This window comes from Stylophora pistillata, chromosome 7, assembly GCF_964205215.1.
Source record: "Stylophora pistillata chromosome 7, jaStyPist1.2, whole genome shotgun sequence".
Lineage (NCBI taxonomy): Eukaryota > Metazoa > Cnidaria > Anthozoa > Scleractinia > Pocilloporidae > Stylophora > Stylophora pistillata.
This window is the reverse complement of record NC_142525.1, coordinates 5,373,216-5,397,027: the sequence shown is the minus strand read 5'-3', so window position 1 is coordinate 5,397,027 and position 23,812 is coordinate 5,373,216. Positions and strand designations below refer to the sequence as shown.

Below are 23,812 nucleotides of genomic sequence, written 5' to 3'. Positions count from 1 at the left end.
TACTCAAGTTTGTTTATGCTCTTACCCTACAAAAATATATAAATCGTGTCTTTTTCGGAATTAATTCTTAACTTATAACAAACGAAATAAAAAAGACTTGATCTCAAAAGACAGACTAATAGTTATCAATATATTATCAATATATTAGGATAAAATAAAATCGAATCCTTCTCGATTTATCAATTTGTTTGAAATTCGGAATCCTCTTCCAAAATTTTTTTTCATAAAGTTTCGATCCAAAATATCTCAGTTTTCAGAAACGAGTGAAAAAAATTCAATTAAAAAACTAATAAATTGTGTCTTATTCGGTGTTAATTCTGAACGTATGACATACGAAATTAGAATCAAGAAACTGAAAAAAAATTTCCTGGAAAACAGATTGCAGAAAAAATTATGACCCTGATCAGTAAAATAATAACAACAGTAATAACAATAATCAAATCCCTAAAATATATTATAACATCTTCTGCGTTCTGTTTCCTCATTTCTGTTTCTTAAAGGAGAAACTTCCGACAGAAGAGAGAAGTTAATCACCAACGTTGAAACGCACGTAGTTCTTTTACAAGATATATTAATACAAAGCTACGCTATCTCCTTTATCATTCTTCCCTTGTTTCCCGAAACCATGGACCCCCCCCCACAATTCCCCGCCCCCTTCCCTGGATGGTAAATTATGCCTCATTTCTTACAAACAAACCACTGCCTTACTCACAACAAAATGATTGATGCTGCTTCCAACTTCCAACTTAAGAAGAAAATAAATTTGTTTTATTTACAATAAATTTTGATTTCTGGGGTCGCGTGAGGTTGACAACGATCCTTATGTTGTAGAACTGACAATATACATGTACTCCTATTGTCTCCTTGCTATTCGGAATTACAAAATTGACTCTTTAACCACTAAGGGGGACTAACATTTAATTTCTCCTCACAATTTCACAGCTGAATCACACATTAAGGTCACGAGAATAAAGGAAATGATAACAAAGCTCTTGATTGTTGACCAAATTCTTCTTGCCAGCTCGTTAGGAAATGTATGGAGAACAGTTTAGAGAATATGCATACTATCATGATGTGAGGGTGTAAAGGGTTAACAGGGCTTCGTTCATCAGTTGTAGGTGCAATATTCCGCATCAGCAATTTTTATGCATTAATCATCTCGCGTGAAAGAAAATTTCAAAAAACACAGGTAGAAATCTATGAAAGGAAATTCATAGTAAGGAAAAGGAAAACTCGAGACTCTTCGAACATAGAGGTAATGAATTACGAGTATCCTGTTGAATTTTTTTCTATTTGGAGTTTCACCAAAAAGGTTTTGACCTTTAAAACGCTTTCACTTTCTGGCTTGCGTTGTTCTCTGTATCTCGGAAGATGTAAAAGAGCCGTGCGAGTGTGGAGTCGGACGACCTTTTTTCGGACGGGCTCACGACAGCTTTCGTTATGGTTTTCTTGAGGATTATCTGGGGAGGGGGGGCATATGGCTCATATAATTATGAATATTATGTCGGAAATTTGTCTTCTGTTTTGCTGTTACAACACATAATAACACGTTTCCCGATTCGTTATAACTTTGGTGGAGTCAATAACCCATGCGGTGCATCGCAAAATTTGAACAGCCACACCAGGGTGGAGAGGTATTATTTCATCTTGTGTTAGTGTAGACTGCTCCAGGCATTCAGGAAGTTAAACAAAGCTCAATTAAAACGGCGGGTAAGTAGCAGAGGAGTGAAAAAACCTATTTTAACCCTTTAGATCGTAAAGTTGACAGGCTTCTTTCTCCTTACAATATCACCCTTGAAGGGCGTAGCCAGGGGGGTCCTGGGGTGCCCCTGAGCCCCCCCTTGGTAGGCCTTCTTTTAAGCAAACAACCTACAACATTCAGGTGGTGAAAATGCCATGACAATATCTTGGCCTGCGAAAGTGAAAGTGAAAGTGAAAGTGAAAGTGAAAGTGAAAGTGAAAGTGAATGATTCGATACCTTAATAGCAGCATAGGCTGAATTGCTAAGGTGTACAGTGTTACTAAGGTTGAGATCGGACGTCAGCATTATCAGGCGCCTCTGGCAGCCGCTTTAGTCCATGTAACGACCTCACCTTTTTCCCCCACACATCCCACCCCAGGGGAGGACATCCATCACACAGTAATCTCGTGTGTGGGAAATTAACGTCTCCTACCCCTAACCCTGCAGGAGACGGGACCTCCATTTATTCGTCCTTATCCGAGAAGACTAGAATATCTAACCATTTCACTGATGTTATAGAAAGGTAGCAAATTCTCCTCAGTTATTTTAAGACCATGAGTATTGGTCCGGCCGGGGCTCGAACCCTCGACCTCCCGCACAACACAATCCGGCGCTCTAACCAATTGAGCTAAGTATACTCTCACTGCTCATCCCAAAACTGTAACATTAAGTAAAACATGCACGGTGTGGAGGTTGACATGACAATCTAGTAAGTAGCCTCTGTGACCCCCCCCCCCCCCCCTTTGAAAAATCCTGGCTACGCCCCTGCCCTTGAATCAAATGTAAAGGTTAGGAGAATAATGGAAATGATCACCAATCTACTGTAAGAAACTCCTGATTGTCAAACAAATTCTCCTTGTGGTTACCATAGGAAATGTACGGAGATCAGTGTGGAGAATATAGATGTTAATACAGAGATATAAAGGGTAAGAGCAGGAGGGAGAGCGGTTTGAAATTTATTTATTTATTTATTTAGAAGATTTGCCGATAGGCAGGAACACCGCAACAGCTTTCCGCCAATCACTGCGGGCTCAGTAACCCATCCAACCCACCCCAGGGGAGGACAACCATCATACAGTAATCTCGTGCGTGGGAAATTAACGTCTCCTACCCCTAAGCCTCCAGAAGACGTGACCTCCATTTATTCGTCCCTATCCAAGAAGACTAGAATATCTAACCGTTTCTTGATATTATAGAAAGGCAGCATATTCTTCTCAATTATTTTAAGATATTGAGTGCTGGTCCGGCCGGGGCTCGAACTCTCGACCTCCCGCACAACAGTTCAGCGCTCTATCCATTGCGCTAACCGAGAGGCGGTTGAAATTTCACTTTCATAAGCCGGGGCAAGAACGATGGAATTTCCTGAACAATCTCAGTTTATGCAGGCCGCACACGAACAACAAAGTAGTTAGGGCAAAACATTTATTTCAAAGTTATTTTTCAGATCCAGAAACCGGAGACATTGAAAAAAATATACTTTAAACACGAAGGCGCGCTATATAAGGAAGTCTTCCCTGGGAAGACCTAGGCTCATTTGTCACTCACCGTTGACGTGTGCGGGTCAAATTTAAATGCTGGTAGACGAACAAAAGGAGCTAATGAGATATCTATTGTTTACTTCCACCAGCATGGTGGGGTTCTGTCCTGGTGTACCAGTTCACACGGGAATTACCATTGTTCTTTCTTTGTTTAGGAGTCGTTCGTTAGCTGTTGTGTATTGTTTGGTCTTTTGTATCGGCTCTTGTGAACCGGTACACGAGGACAGAACCGCATGGTGGCATGAGGTAACGTGCGAACCACCTACTTCGGTCTCAAATTTACCGCCACAAATAAAGACAGTTTCCATTGGAGAATGGAAATACAAATCTCAAGAATTCTTGTATTGTGATGAAGACATAAAACAATTTCGAGGAATGCGCCCGCTGTTCACTGGTTTGGAGTAGCTGTAGCTCAAGCTCACTTGACTCTAAGAGTTGTACATCACGACGGTTGATTAACAAATGGTCCAGTGGGACCTAAGGCTCCTTTTATAGTGCGCCTTCGTGTTTAAGCTTATCTTTAAATTTTCTAAAATCTTGACGAAATATCTGATCACAGGAGCTCCTACTGATTAGGAAAATGATATAAAAAAGCTTGAGAAACCTCTATTTCTCAAAGTGAGTACACTACCAGTGGTCCCTCCTTTTCAGTAAAGTCCGTCGTGCGAGTAAAAAAAAAAACTCAGCGAAAAAAAGTTAATGTTAGCACGCAGCGGGAGATCTAAAACTTCACTCGCGCAAAAGACTTCGCCTAAAGTGGGGGCTGCTCGTAGCCTAAACGTAAGAAACCAATATCTTTATCTGTGATCCGTGGCCAAGATTCGTCTTTTTACAGTTCGAACACTTCGGTTTTGGTTTTATGACACTCTTGACATTGCTTTTGCAATAACATTATTATTATTACTATTATCATTACTCATATTACAACTATCTAAGTAGAGGTTCAAGAAATAAACCTATGTTTTCAAAGTGTGGGTAACATTTTGACAAAATTGATAAAAACTGATTGATAGTTCAAGATTCATAGTAAAAGTCAAAATCATCTCTACGAAGTGTGTTTATAACTTAGAAATCCGGTTTTCATCACAGTATTGTTTAGACAAAAATACTACCAAATTTTTGGTTGTAAGACCTTATATCAGATGAAAAGACATAGGTCACAACAACCACATTCTCTGTAGCACCCACTCCCCAACAGGAGCAGCGTTTGTCTCGTGCAGTGATGACTTCAGAGCGAGGTTTTGGTACTGTGAGAGAGTTAAGAGAATTCCTCCACCGATTGCATTGAAAGAAATGGCTTAGAATTCGTGTCCCTTACAACGATCTTGAATGGAAACGTCAAGCTACACTTGATACCTCAATTTCTCCTAAAATCTTCTAGAGATTCGCCCTTTTGGGTTCTTTACTTTTCATCATTATCATTAATTGGATAAACTATTTCGGCTCTGTTTAATCTGTGAGGCTTAAAATCAAATCTATTGCCTTTTTTCGGTTTTATTTGTTTCATTTATGATCACTATCGCAGCAATTTTCATTGGAGTATCGAAAGTAAATCCGGAATTGCTTTGTTTTGCTTTACTTCCGCTTTTTGATTGGCTCAGAAAACTCGCACCAATCTCTTAACCAATCAGATACAAAAGTAAAACACATTCATGATTTGGTCGCCCGCGTTTTCCAGCGGTTTAAGCAGTTTGGTCGGTTTTGCTTTGAAGTCTCTTAAAGGTATTTCTAGTGACTACTTCGGTTTTGGATTTACGACACTCCATCGCTTTTAAGATTGTTATCATTATTATCATAACTATTATTACAACTTGTTAAGTTGAGGTTCAATATACGAACTTATGCCTTCAAAGTGTGGCTAACATTTTTGCAAGTTCGAGAAAATTGATTCCTACTTCAGGTCGCACGATTGGGAGTTAAAATAATCACCTCGACGGAGTGTTTTTAACCTAGAAATCCGGTTTCCATCACAGCCATCGTCTAGATATTATTACCAACTCTAGTAGAATAAACTCCAAGAACAAAAAAAAGTAATAACGTTTTGGTTGTAAGACCTTATGTCAGAAGAAAAGACATAGACAACAAGAACATCAGCTTGGGACTCTCTTCCAGCGAGTCTCAAAGCCGAGAAATAAATTTTAAGGATAATGATAATGTGATGGAGCAATGTTCAGTTGAGTGTCGAAAGTAATCCTAGCTGGCTCCAGATCTGCTTTTGCCTTACTTGGCTTTGTGATTGGTCGATAAAACTCTCGCCAATCTCTCAACCAATCAGGCGCTAAACTAAAAACAATTACGACTTGGTCGCCCGCTTTTTCCCGCATTTTGGGATGATTGGTCGGCTTTTAATTTGAGTTCTCTCAAAGGTATTTTCCTTTCTTCTGATTGGCCGTTGTGACTCCTTTCTTCCAGTTTTACAACACTCAATTCAAAAGCACTCTATCGCCAAAACCATTAGTATTGTTATTATTATATTACAGTTTAGGTTCCAGAAATTAACAGGGTCCAGTTGTTCGAAGGCCGATTAGCACTAACCCAGCGTTAAATTTTAATGCAGGTTTCCCTATTTCATCATTCAAGAACCTTTCGGTGATAATTTTACCGTATTCTTTTTAGAGCATCCGATCATCAAATTGTAGACAAAAACAGTTAAACTGAACTTTCTTTTAAAGCTTTCAGATCTGAAATCAAATATCACGCTAACCCAGGGTTATCTTAAACCAGCTTTGAACATTCCGGCCCAGATATCTTCGCCTGCGCCCTTCGCTCGTTCACTCCTTGAAGTGATTTACATATGAACTCTTCATAAAAAAGTATCGACACATTATGTATCTAATGGCAGTTCAGAATACACACCTATCAATCTAAGAGTGACTTCTTTTTTTTTTTCTTACGTACTACCGAGCTGGTTCTCCTTATCAATTTCAAGAGAAAATTATGGCAGCTAGAGGGTAAAATTTAGAATCATATCCTAAAAAAATAAAAAGGTTAAGGATTTTTTGTAATCTCAAATTTAAAGAACAGTGCCATAATTTTCGCATCGTGGAAAATTTACTCAACATTTTCTATTTTTTGATTTTTTAATTATCTGTTCAGTTTTGTTCCTCCTCGGCAAACATAATACAACTTTTGGGCGAATGACATCACTTGCTGGACAGCTGGGCCGTGTAAAAAAAAGCACCCACAAGAGCAGTGAAAAGTAAAAAGTTTTTGTGTTAAAAAAATACCAGTTTTCCTTCCAGTAAACAGGAGGGGAGGGAGAGTCAAGGATCAGTCGCTACTCTGTTTCTTGTCCCCGTCACTTTCGTCCTTCGTCAGTTCTTTTTGCCTAAAACAAAACTTTTGAGTTAAGAATGATGTGTAATATTTCTTTTTAGGTTTACACAATCTCCCAGTCGTTGTCATTAGACATTTTATAGACATAAAAGTTAGCTTCCTCACCGTATTCACTGATTTATCGATTAATTTATTCATTATTTATTTATTATATTTTCGCTCAGATTGTGGTCATTGTCCTGTCAATCTTTACACCAATGGCATAATTGTAAACATCTTGCACACTTAAGAAACTACACTGAATCTTAACCTGTTTTTGTTAAACCTTTAACTCCCAAGATCTGATTTTTAATTCTCCCCTGTAGTTGCTACACCTTTTCTTGTAAATTTGTGATGAGAATTTGGTGTTAGATCATGAACAACTTGTACCTGATAAGTAATTACTTGTTTGCTGGATAATGTAAGGATATTATAGGGAGAAGTTACATGATAATCACTTCTAGGAGTTAAAGGTTTAAAAAAACCGTCAACATGTGCCGTCATAAAATAAAACCTCATAGTTGCAGACGTTTTTCTAATTAAAGAAAAAGGTAGGCTCCTGTTTATTTTCACAAGCTCAAATGGGTTATGTCGATTACACAAAATTACTCAAAAACAAGCTTACCTTATTTTTTTCAAGTCGAATGTCACGTTATCTCCCATTAGCACAAACGGAGCCCATTGGGCAGGTTCGGTGAAGCCGTTGCCTCTCAACCATTTGATGGCCTGGTGAAGAGATTCACTGGCACTTTCTCCAGCAGCCAGGTGTTTGTAGAAAAGTTTCATGAGTAGCTCTGTTGCTTTGTCTTCTATGGCCCACGATGCCACCAACACTGAACGCGCACCAGATCCTAGGAAAGCCCGAGCGATTCCAATGACTCCCTCTTGTTTAAACGTTCCACGCCCACTGTGACAACAGCTAAGTACGACCAGTTTAGCTCGCAGCTTCACCTTTGAAATGTCGGACATTGTCAAAAGGTAGTCATCTTCTTGTGGAATACTTTTAGTGGTGCAATTGGGGGACAGGGCAATCTCTCCTCTCTCGGCATTACCATGAGCGGCAAGATGTATCAGGCTCACTGAATGAAGTGCGTGAAGTACCGCCTGCTTTGTTGCGTGCTCTCCTAACAAAGGCTGAACACCCAGGAGTCGACCAATCATCTCTGCTTCTTTTCTTGCACCCAACAATGGTGTCCATTTCAGGGTAAGTCCTTTATAATGCACTCTGCCAGCCAAAGGATCACCCACTACCAGTGCACCGGACTGACTGTAATAGTCCCCCGGACTTTCCTGAATGATCCCCAGAGTCGTCAGAGAAGGGACGATGCGGATTCTGTGGGTTTCTGAAAAATACTTTCCAACTGTCTCATCCCGCAAGGCAGCAAAAGGGACTCGGTATGAACACTTCTCAGGTACAATGATGACTTCAGGCTCTGTGAGTAAATCTCTGACAGGAGCGATAAGCTGGTCATAACACAGTTGAAGAATCATTTCGTTGCGTTTGACTTCGTCTCCTTGCGAGGTTGCTCGGCTCTCTTCTTGAGGAGATATGACGACATCGTCACCCAAAGATCGATCCTCGCAATTCTCGTTATGTAAAATGCCGAAACTGGAGGCGCTTTTTTTAAACATTTCCTCCACATCACAAACGTCTGCAGCGCTGAGGGTGCCGATTTTCATTTCGGGGCTCACTCGATAGTCAATGTCTCCATTTGCTTTTAAAACCCACAGACGAACATGCCGCTCACGATATGAAATGTACAAAACAGCGCAATTGCTCTCTTGGCTCACAATGCTTGCGATCCTTGGCCGAGATGTTGAATCAGCTGAGATGTGGCCTTCAATTGAGAGTTTATATGCCATTAATTCTGCGAGGCCTCTAGCGCGTCTTAGCTCCTCCACATTAAGAGAGTCTCGCACACTTCCGGTGGCACACAGCATGCGACTGAGCAACTCGTAGGGAAAATTACCGTGCTCTTCTAAGAGACATGTTTTAAATTCATCGTTTTCTTTGAGAAAATTTCGCATCTTTTCATAAATTTCAATACTTTGACGAAGATACACCATTGCCTCCTCAAGATTTGATTCCGATATCTTTAACTGAGCGATTCCGAGAAGGCTGTGAAAGTCAGTCATATTGTCTCCCATTTCGCTGCTCATCAAGTGCGCTTTCTCAAAGTATTTTTCCGATTCGTAGTAATTGTCAAGCAATAGGGACACGGACCCAAGGATTACATAGATTTCACATTGTTTTGATCTAACGCCAGTATTGATGGTGATGGCAAGCCCTTTCTCGAGTAACTCTCTGGCCTTCTGGTAGTCATGAAACAGTTGTAACAGAATTGCCAGGTTTCCGTAGCAACACAATTCCGTATGTCTGTCGCCAATTTCTATACTGATAGCGAGAGCTTTGTCAAGATTCTCCTTAGCTTCCCTATTTTTACGAAGTAATAGAAACACAGTTCCAAGGTTCCCATACCCTGTCCCTTCTCCTTTCCTATCGCCTATTTCTGTTGCGATAGCAAGAGCTTTCTCGTAATATTCTTTAGCCTTCTGATATTCACCGAGTGATTGAAACACAGTTCCAAGGTTCCCATACCATGTCCCTTGTTCTCGCCTGTCGCCAATTTCTGTTGCGATAGCAAGAGCTTTCTCGTAATATTCTTTAGCCTTCTGATATTCACCGAGTGATTCAAACACATATCCAAGGTTCCCATACCATGTCCCTTCTCCTTCCCTATCGCCTATTTCTGTTGCGATAGCAAGAGCTTTCTCGTAATATTCTTTAGCCTTCTGATATTCACCGAGTGATTGAAACACAGTTCCAAGGTTCCCATACCATGTCCCTTGTTCTCGCCTGTCGCCAATTTCTGTTGCGATAGCAAGAGCTTTCTCGTAATATTCTTTAGCCTTCTGATATTCACCGAGTGATTCAAACACAGTTCCAAGGTTCCCATACCATGTCCCTTCTCCTTCCCTATCGCCTATTTCTGTTGCGATAGCAAGAGCTTTCTCGTAATATTCTTTAGCCTTCTGATATTCACCGAGTGATTGAAACACAGTTCCAAGGTTCCCATACCTGGTCCCTTCTCCTTCCCTATCGCCTATTTCTGTTGCGATAGCAAGAGCTTTCTCGTAATATTCTTTAGCCTTCTGATATTCACCGAGTGATTCAAACACAGTTCCAAGGTTCCCATACCATGTCCCTTCTCCTTCCCTATCGCCTATTTCTGTTGCGATAGCAAGAGCTTTCTCGTAATATTCTTTAGCCTTCTGATATTCACCGAGTGATTCAAACACAGTTCCAAGGTTCCCATACCTGGTCCCTTCTCCTTCCCTATCGCCTATTTCTGTTGCGATAGCAAGAGCTTTCTCGTAATATTCTTTAGCCTTCTGATATTCACCGAGTGATTCAAACACAGTTCCAAGGTTCCCATACCATGTCCCTTCTCCTTCCCTATCGCCTATTTCTGTTGCGATAGCAAGAGCTTTCTCGTAATATTCTTTAGCCTTCTGATATTCACCGAGTGATTGAAACACAGTTCCAAGGTTCCCATACCATGTCCCTTCCCCTTCCCTATGGCCAATTTCTGTTGCGATAGCAAGAGCTTTCTCGTAATATTCTTTAGCCTTCTGATATTTACCGAGTGATTGAAGCAGGAGTCCTAGCCTTCCATAAGTCACTGCTTCTCCAATTCCGTCGCCAATTGATTTTGCTATGGCAAGTGCGCCTTCAAAAAGTTCCTTGGCTTCTGCAAGCCTACTTTGTCTTTTGTATTTGTCTCCCAGTTCAATGATTGTTTTTCCGGTATTGTGGAACATGGCGATAAGTTTGTTGGTGTATCGTACTGCGTTTGTGTAACCGGAGATTGCGTAGTACGCATTGAATATTACCTCAGAGACATCCAGTCCGTTCATATGAAAGCCTAGATTGTTGAGTAAGGCTAACCATTCATAACACAAATGAGCGGCTTGTATACCACGATCAGTGTTTAGAAGATATGTGGCAACATCTAATCCTATCCTGATCTTCTGTAGGATTTTACTCGTGTTAGTCATCACGTACTCCTTTTTGTTTGACCAAATACCTTCCTGAAATGGAAAAAAAATCAACAGGTTAAAATACAGAAAACTTAAATAACTAAATTATATGATGACTCTTGGTAGCTATCTCTCTGCAAAAGTTTAGACAGTGCTCACTTTCCACGAATGCTTGTTAGTGCGAGTGCAACATTACTTTTCTCTCTTCGTTTTTCCATAGCTAATAAATTGTGCATAAACAACACTGATTCTTGACAAATCGCGATGCAAAATTTACGAAAACATGTAACTTTTAGACCCAACCTATGGGGGGAGGGGTGCTTAGATCAATTTTTTCCGATACGTGCTGTTCTTCCTCAGAACTGTTCTTAATCCCCCCTCTCATAGACAATTAATTTTCTGATCATCCACCGTTCCCCCCCCCCGAAAAATGATATGATCTCCAAAATCCTCCATCTTCCTTTTGATGGCAAAACGATAAACAACCAATTTCAAATTGGTTCATATTAACACTGATTGCCCCCCCCCCCCAGCTCCCCCCCATGCCTTTTGCTCATGTTTCATTTGCGCGCAATTCAGATAAACTGTGTCAAATGCATCTCGGATTTAAAACTTCGCTTTTGGATTCATTGAGTTGAGTATTTGATATACGTCACTGAAAATTTTTGTATTATTTTTCGATCACGACATGCGCTTATTTTGGGCAGACAGCGAAACCTGTTAAATTTTTCTTTTATTTTCTGACAGAATAAAAACGTGAATTCTTTCAAGAAAAGTGAAAGTAATGGGCGGAAGCCATAGAACTATAAAGGTCGGCACACACGAGGGGACTAGTCCGTGCGACTAGTCCGTGCGACTAGTCCGTGCGACTAGTCCGTGCGACTAGTCCGTGCGACTAGTCCGTGCGACTAGTCCGTGCGACTAGTCCGTGCGACTAGTCCGTGCGACTAGTCCGTGCGACTAGTCCGTGCGACTAGTCCCGGAAACAAGTCTTTGAAGGGTTTACACGAGGGGACCGGTAGCAGGGACTAGTCCCTTAAGGCGTCCACACGGGGGCACTCAATTGCACAAGAACATAGGAAAATTAAGAGGCAAAAGATGTCTCTTAGTCTGGAGCGTTACGCGAAAACAATTAAAATTTGGTAACTTTTCATTGTAGCACTATTAAACATCAACGCAAACGAACTACACTTATTCAGTCGGATTATTCATGCTTTTACGTGTTCCGTTTTTTTTCATTATTATTATTTTCAACAGACACAGAGTCAAATAGGGTAAAAATTCCATCAAAACGGCTCCAAGACATCTGTATATGTTTACAAAAGTAGAAATAGTTTTTTATTCTTCAGTTGTAGAAATCTAGAAGTCAGGGAAAATTCATAGAAACTGCAATGTTTACAAATACCGGAAGTCACGCATCCTACTGACCCGTGATTGGCTTATTTACCGTTTAGTCGCAGGGACTGGTCGCACAAACAGTTCACACGAAGGGATAAACATTTGTTTCATGCGACAAGTCCCTGCGACTGGTCGCACGAATTCAAACCAGGGACCAAATTTTGGTCCCTACGACCACAGAAATGTGTAGTTCACACGAAGGGACTAGTCGCATGAAACTGGTCGCTGGGACTAGTCGCAGGGACTAGTCCCCTCGTGTGTGTCGACCTTAAGAGAAAGACGGCTCACCTTTATAGACAAACTCGTGTCTCGTTCAGTTTCCTGGTCGTTTAATTAGTGAAACCAGAAGTTGGAAACTGAAAGAAAAACGTATCCTGTCAATACTGAATGCAAATAAATATGTGTTCTTGTCCAAGGGTGAGGGGAAGAAGGCTAGATATTCGCCGAGTTCTTTTTCCCCTATGGTTGGTCATCGGTTCATTAAGAACGCCAAAGAAGCTATTATCCAGCGGCTTCTTGACCCAACAGGCTTGGCTGATAAAGTATTCGTTGCATAACCAAAACATTTCACTTTAATAAGATCTAGGAATGATTTGTTTATTTCAAGAACTGGGAAAGAAAGCCAACTGTGTTTGTAGCACATGATAAACCTACGAGGGCCGTTTATTTATTTCTCTTTTTACTATGACTGTCTTCTACCGCTTTTGCGATTCCTTTGCCGATAAAGATTATGGACTTAGTAAGGCTGCTCAATGCAAATTATACTTGCTCAAGAACAAGCAAGTTAATTGCGAGCGGGAAAAATGGTTCCATCTCACCCGTTCAGTCAGCCATCAGAGCTAACATTTCGCTTCATATTACCCACGTGTTAGCTATATATCAACTAGTGTTATCACAAAATAAGGATATGATTGATCGGTAAATAAAGAATTGTTTAAATATCACCACTTCACTCTATTCTTGTAAAATCCCAAAAAAATATTGGAACACGTGCTGGATACATAATAACATTGCACTCTTAAAATTTGATTTACCTTGTGTCTCATTCGACCCTCCAACTGTTTGAGTTTATTTACAAATAGCTTATCCTTTTCAATATCAAAACATTATCATGCCAACAAAATACGCAACCGATCAGCGGTAAATGTGCCATCTTGATCCGATATCAAATTCTCTACACTTTTTTAACGGAAATGTATATGATCGAGAAGAGAGGATTGTTAGTCAGATTTTGGAAGTGAAGGTTTAAAGGCTGCAAAAACTATTTTATTTTGCCTACAAATCTATGTTCGCGTCAGGCTTTACAACCGAAAATCTTCCTCAATTTCTGGGTTGTTTAGATTTCTTGCATTCCTATCGAACTTTCACTCATGTTAAAAAAAGTTTCCATACACATTATTTTTGATTGTATAGAAAAAGAAAATAGTTTTTTGTTTTATACAGTTTAGTTATTGGTCTGTTTGTTTTTTTTATATACATATAAATTTAGCTATTTTAAATCTTAAAAAAACACACCGTTGAACTCAGCGTGGCACGTGCTGAGTTTGATGCGTTGTTCGTGTGACTTCAGAAATCAAAAGCAAGAAATTGAAATCAAAGCCTGTAAAAGAAAGATGACAGCAAATAGCAAGAGTCACAAGGGTGAAGAACAAAATGTTAAGGTGGCTGAACACAGTTTTCGCGCGCGCTTTTGCTGATACAATTCAGCGCGCGCGCAAGGATTGCAAAAAACTAACATGCCGTCAATAGAGCGGTCGTCTTATTTACTCAACATGCATCCGCACTATCTGTGCTATTTTTCTCTATAGTTGGCGCAGTGTATTGAGAGCTTTAATCTTTTATTACAAAGACATGTTAGAAAAGTTAACAGTGCAAAGAACCCAGCAATTCTCAACTTTTTCTTCGTTACCGAGAGAACCCGGTTAAATGCAGCGCATGCGTGGTAAGTCAAAAAATTGCGATTGAATGAACAACTGCTTTCTCGGAAATATGCCTATTTCTTGAGAACCACTCATTAGAATTTCACGAAATTTGGTACGAAAATACTTTAGGAAATAAGAAACTGGAGTATCGAAAAAATTGATTTTTAACAAAGGAAATTCTAGATAATCGAGTAAACCTTCAACAAGGGATAATTAAAGATCTCTATTAAATTGTTAGCAAAATGGTGTTAACTTGTGAGTATCGTTACAAGCTCGTTGCATGCAAATTATAAAGAAAAGCTAATGACTAGATTTTCTACAAATGAACAAGGCCGATTTTAAAAGCTTGTTTATATTTATTCATGTTGCCATGACAATGGTGTCGCGAAAAGTTTGCACGTGCTCATGATAAATTTTTCCTTTTTCAGTATATTTAGTAGTTGATTAAGTAAGTTATTATTTCTTGTCGCCAACATTGATTTGTGGAATGTCAAAGGAAGTATTGACCGGCGTCGTGTAATCGAGCCTTCAAAAACAAAGATGTATTCAATCAAATAGTTGCTAGTAAAACCGCATGCATAGATTAACATTATGATTGTCAAGCAAGCCGATGTAACAGGAAATTAGTGGCCACGAATCATTGAAGAATGTGTAAAACAAAACTGGAACTTTGTCAAGTTAGCTTAAATTATCATACCACTCCGGACTTAGCGTATCTGGGTGTGTATATCAGTAGCTTATAAAACATAGCATTTTTCTAACTCAAAAAAGATGGGATTGAGATAGGTCGTAGAACAGAACGTGTAATGTTGGATTGTGAAGAATAAAGTCAAGTTAACCGAAAGTATACAGTGCAAGTCTGCAGAACCAGCGTGTGTAGAGTTTCCTTCTAAAGTAAGTAAGAAATTCTGCTAAAAATGGCACATACGGCAGCGTAACTATCAAAAAAACAAAGTTTGGCATAAACTAATTTATGCACCCTGCGCCGCGTTTAACATTATCCCGGATGACTTATAATGGTAGATGCTTAAACATTCTAACATGTGATTTCGGGCCTCTTTTAGTTAAGCTTCGGTGCAGGCAAACATTTTCCCACCCTATTAACCCGCCCATTGTTTTTGAACATTCCCTTAGGTACGTCGAGTTCTCATTCGATGGGTGTTTGCCCTCACCTTTTCTGGGATTAGGCTTCTATTTCCGGTTTTACTGTAACTTGATTTGATGTTAAAAATAAACGGCCACTCAACTGAGTGGCCAAATTACGGCAAAGTAAAGGTTGTCCGTTTAATTCTCCCAGTAAACCGAGCTCACCCCTAGATATGCACAGTGTAAAAACACTTGGTTATAGGCAAGCAAGCAAGAGGCATAAAAACAAAGTTTGTGTTGTTAACTTGCTTGCTGCCAGTTTTGGTGACCGAGAGATCAAGGGTTTTAGAGAAAATGGTGAAAGAAACACAGGTGTCAAAAACTGTGTTCAGCCACCTTAACTTGATCCGTCGATAGAAAAAAAATGACAGAGAATCTCAGTTTAACTATTTAGACCACTGAAAGAACAACTCGTCAGCAGATTTAAGAGAGTCTCAGTGGGGTGATGGTTTTTATGGCCAGCGGTTAGAAATTCGGGCATATTACGGCTAAAGGATAATAATTTTCAGTTGCGATAAACAAACACATGTTTATGGGTAATTTTTTCTATGCTTAGCGGCTAATGCAAAAGTTTCCAAGTTTAGTATCCTGATCGTTTATTGAATGAAACCAAAATCAAGAAATCGTGTCTGCAAAACAAAGATTTATGAAAATAGCCCGTGTCATAACAATGTTTGAACCTGATCTTAAAACTACGGTGGCCCATAGAGGACATACCACAATTTTTCTGTCGTGCGATAAAATTAAAATATCGCGCGATATTTCACACTCAGCGTGTGCGTGATATCAGTCACGCGGTCGGCACAGTAAGATGGCGTTGTTAAAGTACTCTTTAAAAGGATTTTTACTTTTTGGAATAATACATTTATCCAGCGCTGTATTACCGCCTTACGTTGGCAATGGCTTGCCTAATACTCTCTAGAGGATCAATATCATTCATCACTACTTTTCTCTTGATCTGGGTTACTCAGAGATCCACGGTTTTCTTCTGTGTTTTCATGGAATTGAAATAGGCTTGCGCCAGCTGTAACGAGTGCTTATGCGTCAGGGTCTATTTTTTTTAATATAGATTAGTGAGTAGCCTTTCTGGAAATATTAGTTTGAGCTAAAACCGTGTCCCCAAAAATATTTTTCTCACCTTCCCTTACACGTTTTAAATTTTTTGCAACTTCACGAAACGCGTCGGAGAATAAAGAAGTTTTACAACTAATATAAAGTACTGCGATAATTTCCATTTATCGCGCGATAGGAAAAGATGTGGCATGTCCTCTATAGGCCACCGTAGGAAACACGTATTAATAATAACTATTATTAAAAACTAGATCATTGGATAATGCCATTCAAGATTTTTTATTGGCTTAGCCATTATGGTATATCAGCCAATATACCATAATCTACAAATATGGTAAGGGTACGTGTCAGCTTAAAATTAAAAGGGAGCTAAAAATTTAATAAAATTTAATAATTTGAGTTAACGATTTTGAGAAAACAATTATTCCACTCGCGCTTGTTGGATATGAGATGATAGATAGCCAACTCGGCGCTACGCGCCTCGTTGGCTGTAATCATCTCATATCCAACGCGCGCACGTGGAATAATTGTTAATTATTATATGGCTGTGTCTCACAAGGACTGGGAATTACTGAGTTCACGAATTTGATTGGCTGAAATCAATGTTGAAAGCGGTTTAGAGTTTCCCATCTAGACTGGCATGTAGACCGGTCTAGAAAAAAAAGATACAAAGAATATAAAACATTGGCATATAAGAAACAGCTATATAATAACTATCTTATTAACCGAGCTAGGTCGGTCTGTATGGGAGAATCTTGACCTCGGTCGCTGGTACAGACCTTACTGCGTTCGGTCTGTACTGGCGACCTCAGTCAAGATTCTCCCATACAGACCTCCCGCTCGGTTAATAAGAACTAAATATACTAGGATGAAAATATCGAATCTTTCTCGACTTATGAGACTGTTTCAAATTCGGAATCCTGTCATGATGTTTTTCATGGAGTTTCGATCTGAAATATTTCAGTTTTCAGAGACGAGAGAAGAACATTAATCAAGTTTATTTATCCTCTTACCTTATAAAGATATCTAAATAGTGTCTTTCTCGCTGTTGTTTGACAAACGAAACTAAGAAACTTGGTCTTAAAAGACAGAATAATAGTTAAAAACTATTCCACGAGTGTGCGTTGGATATGAGATGATGGATAGCCAACGAGGCGCGTAGCGCCGAGCTGGCTATAATCATCTCATATCCAACAAGAGCGAGTGGAATAGTTGTTTTATTAAAAAAAAAAAAAAAAAACGCCCCCAGGATTTTAGACAAATCTTCTGAACATTATTTTGTAAGAAGAAGCCGGATATTACAATGAACAGATATTACATATTGGTATATTGGCTCATATACCATAATGTCTAAGCGAGTTTAAAAGTCTTGAATTGTATTGGTCAATGATCCAGGTTTTGATAGTTATTAATATACTAGGATGAAAAAAATCGAATCTGTCTCGACTATGAGATTTTTTGAAATTCGGAATACTCTGTCATAAGTTATTTTCCACAAAGCGGTTTCGATCGAAATAAAAATAAAAAAATTATAAGTCGTGATATTTCTATTGTTTATTGTTATGACCGTGTACGAAACTAAAATCAAGAAACCGAAAAAAAATTCCTGCCAAACAAAGAAAGGAGTAAAATAACCCGAATGAAGACAAATAATGACTCTGATCAGTGAAATAATGATAATGGTAATAACAATAATAACAATAATCAAATCCCTAGAATATATCATAACATTTTCTCCGTTCTGTTTCCTCATTTCTGTTTCTTAAAAGGGAAACCTCCGACAGAAGAGAGAAGTCATATCACCAACGATGAAACGCGCGTAGTTTTTTTTTTTACAAGATATCATATTTGTACAAGGCTTTGCTCTCTCCTTTGTTTAACGCGGTGAAAAAACTGTGAGATGACTGTAAACTGAAATAATCTTCACCCCTAACACCAATTTCAAAGATTCACTAGAGTACTAGCAACTAAGAAAGTTATTTAGGGAGAAACTGGCAGAGGAAACGTACACATTTTGTAATAATGATTTCGGCATATTGTAATAATTTACTCATTTTGTAATACACACTGCAATATCATATTGTATTTAAGGCGAGTAACGCATTTTGTAATGATGGCTGTAGCATTTTGTGATAATCCTCAGTTTACGCAATTTGTAACAACATCCTATAGCAAATTGTAATTTGTTGCTATTGCAAAAAAAAATATTATTACACAGACTGGGTATTTTCGGTTTCCCTCCTCTGAATAGTGAGGTGTCAAGGATAAAGCTTTGAAGGAATAAGGCAAAACACGTTTGCAATAATGGTAACAAAAATGTATACAGCAGTAAATGGCACTTAGAAAAGCGTACTGGCTGTGTACACATTTTAAATAATCACATTTTTGCGCGCCATATCTTCCACAAAACATAAATGTAAATGAACTTCCATGAAAATGCTTGTTTTCCTTTGGAATCTAATGGAATCAATGTCATTAAGAATATAACACCGCCGCGTGTTTTTCGCAAACAATCGTAATGAAGAATATTAGATATCACCTCAAAAAAGGCCCAGAATCAGATTTCTTATATTGGTGAAGGGTGATTCTCGCTGAATTCACTTGAAGGGTCAATGGCAGCTTTGACAAACGTTTAAAAGTCTCGCTTTTGTTGGATGTTACAAAAGTCAGGAACGGGGAATGGAGAATGAAGAACGAGGAATGGGGAGCGGGAATGGGGACTAAAGAACGGGGAACGAGGAACAAGGAACGAGAAACGATGAACGAAAAACGACGAACGGGGAACGACAAATGGGGAACAAAAAACGAAGAACAGGGATCGAGGAACAAGGAACGAGGAACGGGGAAAGACAAAGGGGGAACAAAGAAAGAGGAACGGGGAGCAAGAGACAGGGAATCGGGGAGTCTGGTGCTCAGACTCTTTTTCTTGTCATTCGCCATTTTGAAGTGTTGTACGGATTACCACTATACTTTCGAACCTCAGATTCTCGTTCCAGATTTCTTTTTCCCCGTTCCTAATTTTCATAAAATGTACGAATGTAAAATCTCTTTCATAACGGTTGGGTTATCAACGCATCTTTGGTCTGCACAGTCAGCTACTGCTGTTGTTCGGGATGGGTAAACTTGATCTGCTCTAGCCAGTGAATGGACCGATCAATTCGAAACTTAAACAACCATCATCGGCTCCCTCGAGCAACCCATGGGCATTTGACTGTCGTTTGTATCTAGAAAGAAGAGAATTTGAACCTCGCTTGGGTAGGATGGGGAATTTGAACCGATGTGTCGAGCGGAATCCGTGTTTTCAAAATTTTTGAAGTGGAAGTTTCAAGTTAAAAAGTCTGCTTTCGTGAGCGAATGGCTAGGAAGAAACTTTTCACATCTTAGAATGATGCCTTTAAGCGAAAAAACCCAACAGTAGCACCAAAAACTAATTCCTGACTTTGTTAATTCTATGACATACGTTGATCACTCAAAGAATCCTTGAACAGAAAGTTATGCTTAAGTGGGGCATTTGAACACAATTTTGGCACGTGGGGGGAACGAGAATTTGAACGAATCAATCTTTGAAAGCTCCAATATCGGGGGGTTTACCCCAGGGTGGATGTGGAAGTTTCAAATTGATAGACATCAAATGAGTTATTTTATAACTGCGTTAAGCGTACATAAAAGAAACAGTTACGCTAAAACCAGCTAATGAAAAGTTGCACATCCACACTTATATGGGGTTGTAGTTCGAAAATTGCATAGTTTTTTTGTTACCCATAACCTACAGTAGGACGCCCGAGAATGGCCCATGAACACAAAGACTTTCCAAACCAGTTTTCAAAGAGTATCACTTTGAAAAAGCATCGACTTTTCGATGCTCGGTTTTCTGCAAGGACAAGTGAAAAAGGAGGCTCTTGAAAACGTCTACCGAAAAATGCGTCCCATATACTGTCGCTCCTCTCTGTGTTTTCTGTTGTTTTATTGCTGAGGATAATCACAAATGCATCGCTGTGGATAATCGACAGCAAAACGAAAACACTGAGTTTGGATGAAAATATCAACCTTCCTTCACTGGCAAGTTGAAAACGCCCTATTGTGAAACGCCGTCAGTGAAATCTAATACATCGTCAGTGCATGCGAAAGAAGTGAAAATTTAAAACAAATATGGCGGCGCAAATCTTTTTTCGGTCTACGCTACTTTTGTCTTATTTTGTTAGAAGTTTGCCTGTCAGCGTGTATTTAATGTATTCAACGGCCACTGCGTATGCAGGAGACAGAAACGAAGATAAAGAAGACTATTCTCGGCAACACAAAGGCTGCTACGCATCTAAACGAAAAATCCAATTTGAACAAATCTCACGATATCGAAAAAAGTGAGAACCCAAGTGAAAGAATATCTGCCTGAAGAAAGGAAAGACTAAACCTCCAAGGAAAATGATATAATTTAGCCAGAAGTTATAAGTAAGTACTTCAAGGTGAGCTCAAGAGGCTGTCTTGACGCCCATTAAATGATTTTCTGACCAGTAAACGTCTATAAACATCAGATCCTAGGTGCTCGCGCGAGCACACTCAATATTGCGCGGTAGCCCTAGCAAATCTTGAGCAACTGTCGATGTTATTGAATCCGGATTTTTAAATGCACAAGAACGCCCGTGTGAACTGCTAAATTTACGAGGGCAATTGCATGAAAATAAGTCCGGTGACCCCTTCCTTTTATTGTTCCAATATAACATTATCAATGAATAGAATCATCAGAAAAAATCCTGGTAAATTCTATGGAAGGAAAGTTTGCACCGTGAGAAAATTGGCTTTTTCTATATTTTATGAAACTCCGCCCATAGAATCTTTCTTAAATCTTTGTGCATTATCACTATTATTTGAGCAACAAGCTAAAAAATGAGTCTGAATACTCCTTTGGAAATGTTGCCATGGAAACCAATGGTGACGAAATGACATTTTGGATAATCATTGGATAATCAATGATTATATAATTCAACCTCGTAAAAGTGTCCAGTCTTTTTGTTGTATTCTTTTATATTTACAAACCATCAAAAAGATGGAACTGGTACTAGCCTCCTTAAGTTATTAGCATCTGATTGGTTGAGAGATTGGCGTGTGTTTTCATGACCAATCACAAAGCCAAGTAAGGAAGAAACAGAGCCAGCTAGGATTACATTCGACACTCAATTGAACATTACTCTATCAGTAACACTAGCAAAACAAAGTAATGAGCTTCAAGATAGGCTCGGATAGCAAATTTCATGAGTGATAGTTGTTATTTATCGCTGGGGGGGGGGGGGAGAGGGGGGTTGGAGGATTTTCTTGGTTTTTCTATAAACTTCAGTTGATTCTCCACTAAGGCGTTCAATAATTTTTATGACTCTTCTCTCATAGGCAGTTAATTTTCAGTCAATTTTCTATAGTCCCCCCCTCCCCACAGACAATGATTTTTAACGGAGACAGAATGACCCTCACTCTTAAATGTGTTCGAGACTGACTACGAACTTCAATACAGTGAATGCTACACTGGTACTATTCGTCAATAAGTTACAATAGAAGGAGATCAGTACTGTATCTCCTTAGATAGAGCCTTTAAATCACTTATATCCGAAAATTTCAACGATTTTGTCATGACAATAGGATGTACTGCAGTTGCTCTCTATTGTAAAAATAATGTGGGCTTGAAAATATTTGATTCTCATGCAAGGGATATTTATTGAAGAAGCCATCCTCAAGGTACACGTGTGCTGCCTGAAGTATCATCACAGAAGAGCTTAGTACATTATTTTCAGGGTATACATAACAATGATAGATTTGAGTTGAAAGGAGTTAAAATTAATCAAATTCAAAATAGTACCCTTTTTTCAGTGTCATGGCTGTGAAATAGACTTATTCAAGACCGGAAATGACGAAATTACGTGCTGACAATAACAATGGGAATATGGCAGTCCCCTAAAGATAACTCCAGATGTGCGATGTTGAAAGCCCGAGTTCACGCAGCTACGTGTCTAGTTCTATAAGCGACGTAACGGAGCCATTTATTTTTCCAAATTATTTTAGCTGCGCCAAGAGCTTTTAAACTCATCTAATATTTGTCCGAATAAATATGCAAATTCATTCAGGAAAAGTGAAAAGAACAGGCGAAAGCCACAGATCCGTAAGAGAACGACAGCTCACCTTTTAAAACGACCACGTGCCGCGTTCAGTTTCCTGGTCGTTTGATTAGTGAAACCAGAAGTTGGAAACTGAAAGAAAAACTTATCCTGTCAATCTTAAATACAAATAAAGAAGCATTCTCGTCTAAGCGTGAGGTGAAGAAGGCTGGATATTCGCCGAGTTCCTTTTCTTAGCGTTTGTAACAATTATAATCGATATTTTGCTCCTAAAATTTGACTTGCCTTGTGTCTTATTTAGCCCTCCACCTGACAGAGTTGATTCACAAATGGCTTCTCGTTTTCAGCATCAAAACATTATTATGCGAACAGGTGCTGAGAATACACAAACTGATCAGATTAAGGATGCCATCTTGACCCAACATCAAATTCTCTACGCTGAAGAAATTTTTTGGTACCAAGGTGGAAAAATTGCAAATCAGATCTTGGAGATGAAGGATTAAGGGTTCAAGAGTTTAAAGTTTAATATCTATGTCAAACTTTGCAACAGAAAGTCTTCCTCAATATCTGAGATTGTTTGGATCTCTTGTATTCCTAGTCTATCACTGATTAAAACAAGTTTCCGTAGAAGTTATTTTTGATTGTTTAAAAATAGAAAATAATCTTTTTTAAATTTTAGTTTGTTTTTTTTTCAGCTGCTTTCCATATAAACGAACCATTCAAGTTTGACGCGTTCAGTTCGCGTGACTTCAGAAATCAAAAGCAAGAAATTGAAATAAAAATCTGTAAAGAAAAGATGAAGGTAAATAACAAGAGTCACGAGGGTGAAGAACAAAATTTGAACTTCATCGACTAAAAAGAAATTACAGAGAATCTCAGTTTGATTATTTAGACAACTGAAGCAACAAATCGTCAGCAGGTTTAAGAGGGTCTCAGTGGGGTGATGGTGTTTATGGCCAGCGGTTGGAATTTCGGGCATATTACGGCTAACGATCAATTACTTTCGGTTGCGATGAACAAAATAATTTTTATGGCTAGTTTTTTCTACGCTCAAAGGTCAATCTTTTTTTGTCGTTTTACGGCTACCGGTTAAACCCATCGAGAACCTCGTTTCAAAGATTGCTTTCACGTTTAAATCCTCTACCACCGAATATAACCAAGTTTTTGTCAGAATTAAGAAGAAAAAAAAAGAATTATATATTAACACAAAATCAAGCACACAGATTACGAGAATAAAGAAAATTATTACACGACTCGGGCAGTCAGAGGGCCAATAACTAAAATCAACCAATCAAAATGCTCTATTGCCGGTCAATATTCTCTCAATATACTAGGATGAAAAAATCAAATCTTTCTTGACTTATGAGATTGTTTGAAATTCGGAATCTCCCGTCATAAATTTTTCATGGAGTATCGATCCGAAATATTTCAGTTTTCAGAGACGAGAGAAGAACATTACTCCAGTTTATTTATCCTCTTACCTAACAAACACATATAAATCGTGTCTTTTTCGGTGTTAATTCTGAACTTATGACGAATGAA

At 38.9% G+C, this 23,812-nt stretch overlaps 1 protein-coding gene and 1 pseudogene across 2 annotated transcripts in view; both read right to left on the bottom strand.

Moving 5' to 3' along the window:
* Positions 1-23,812, bottom strand: part of LOC111347498 (uncharacterized) — a 125,250-nt pseudogene that overhangs the window by 88,285 nt on the left and 13,153 nt on the right. The gene's annotated exons all lie outside the window — the stretch shown is intronic.
* On the bottom strand, positions 3,147-10,678 carry LOC111329205 (uncharacterized). Its single transcript, XM_088727016.1, has 2 exons — positions 7,220-10,678; positions 3,147-6,607 (listed from the first exon to the last, which is right to left on the bottom strand). The coding sequence occupies exons 1-2, from the start codon at positions 10,651-10,653 to the stop codon at positions 6,550-6,552; spliced, it is 3,492 nt and encodes a 1,163-aa protein (XP_088583142.1). The 5' UTR covers positions 10,654-10,678; the 3' UTR covers positions 3,147-6,549.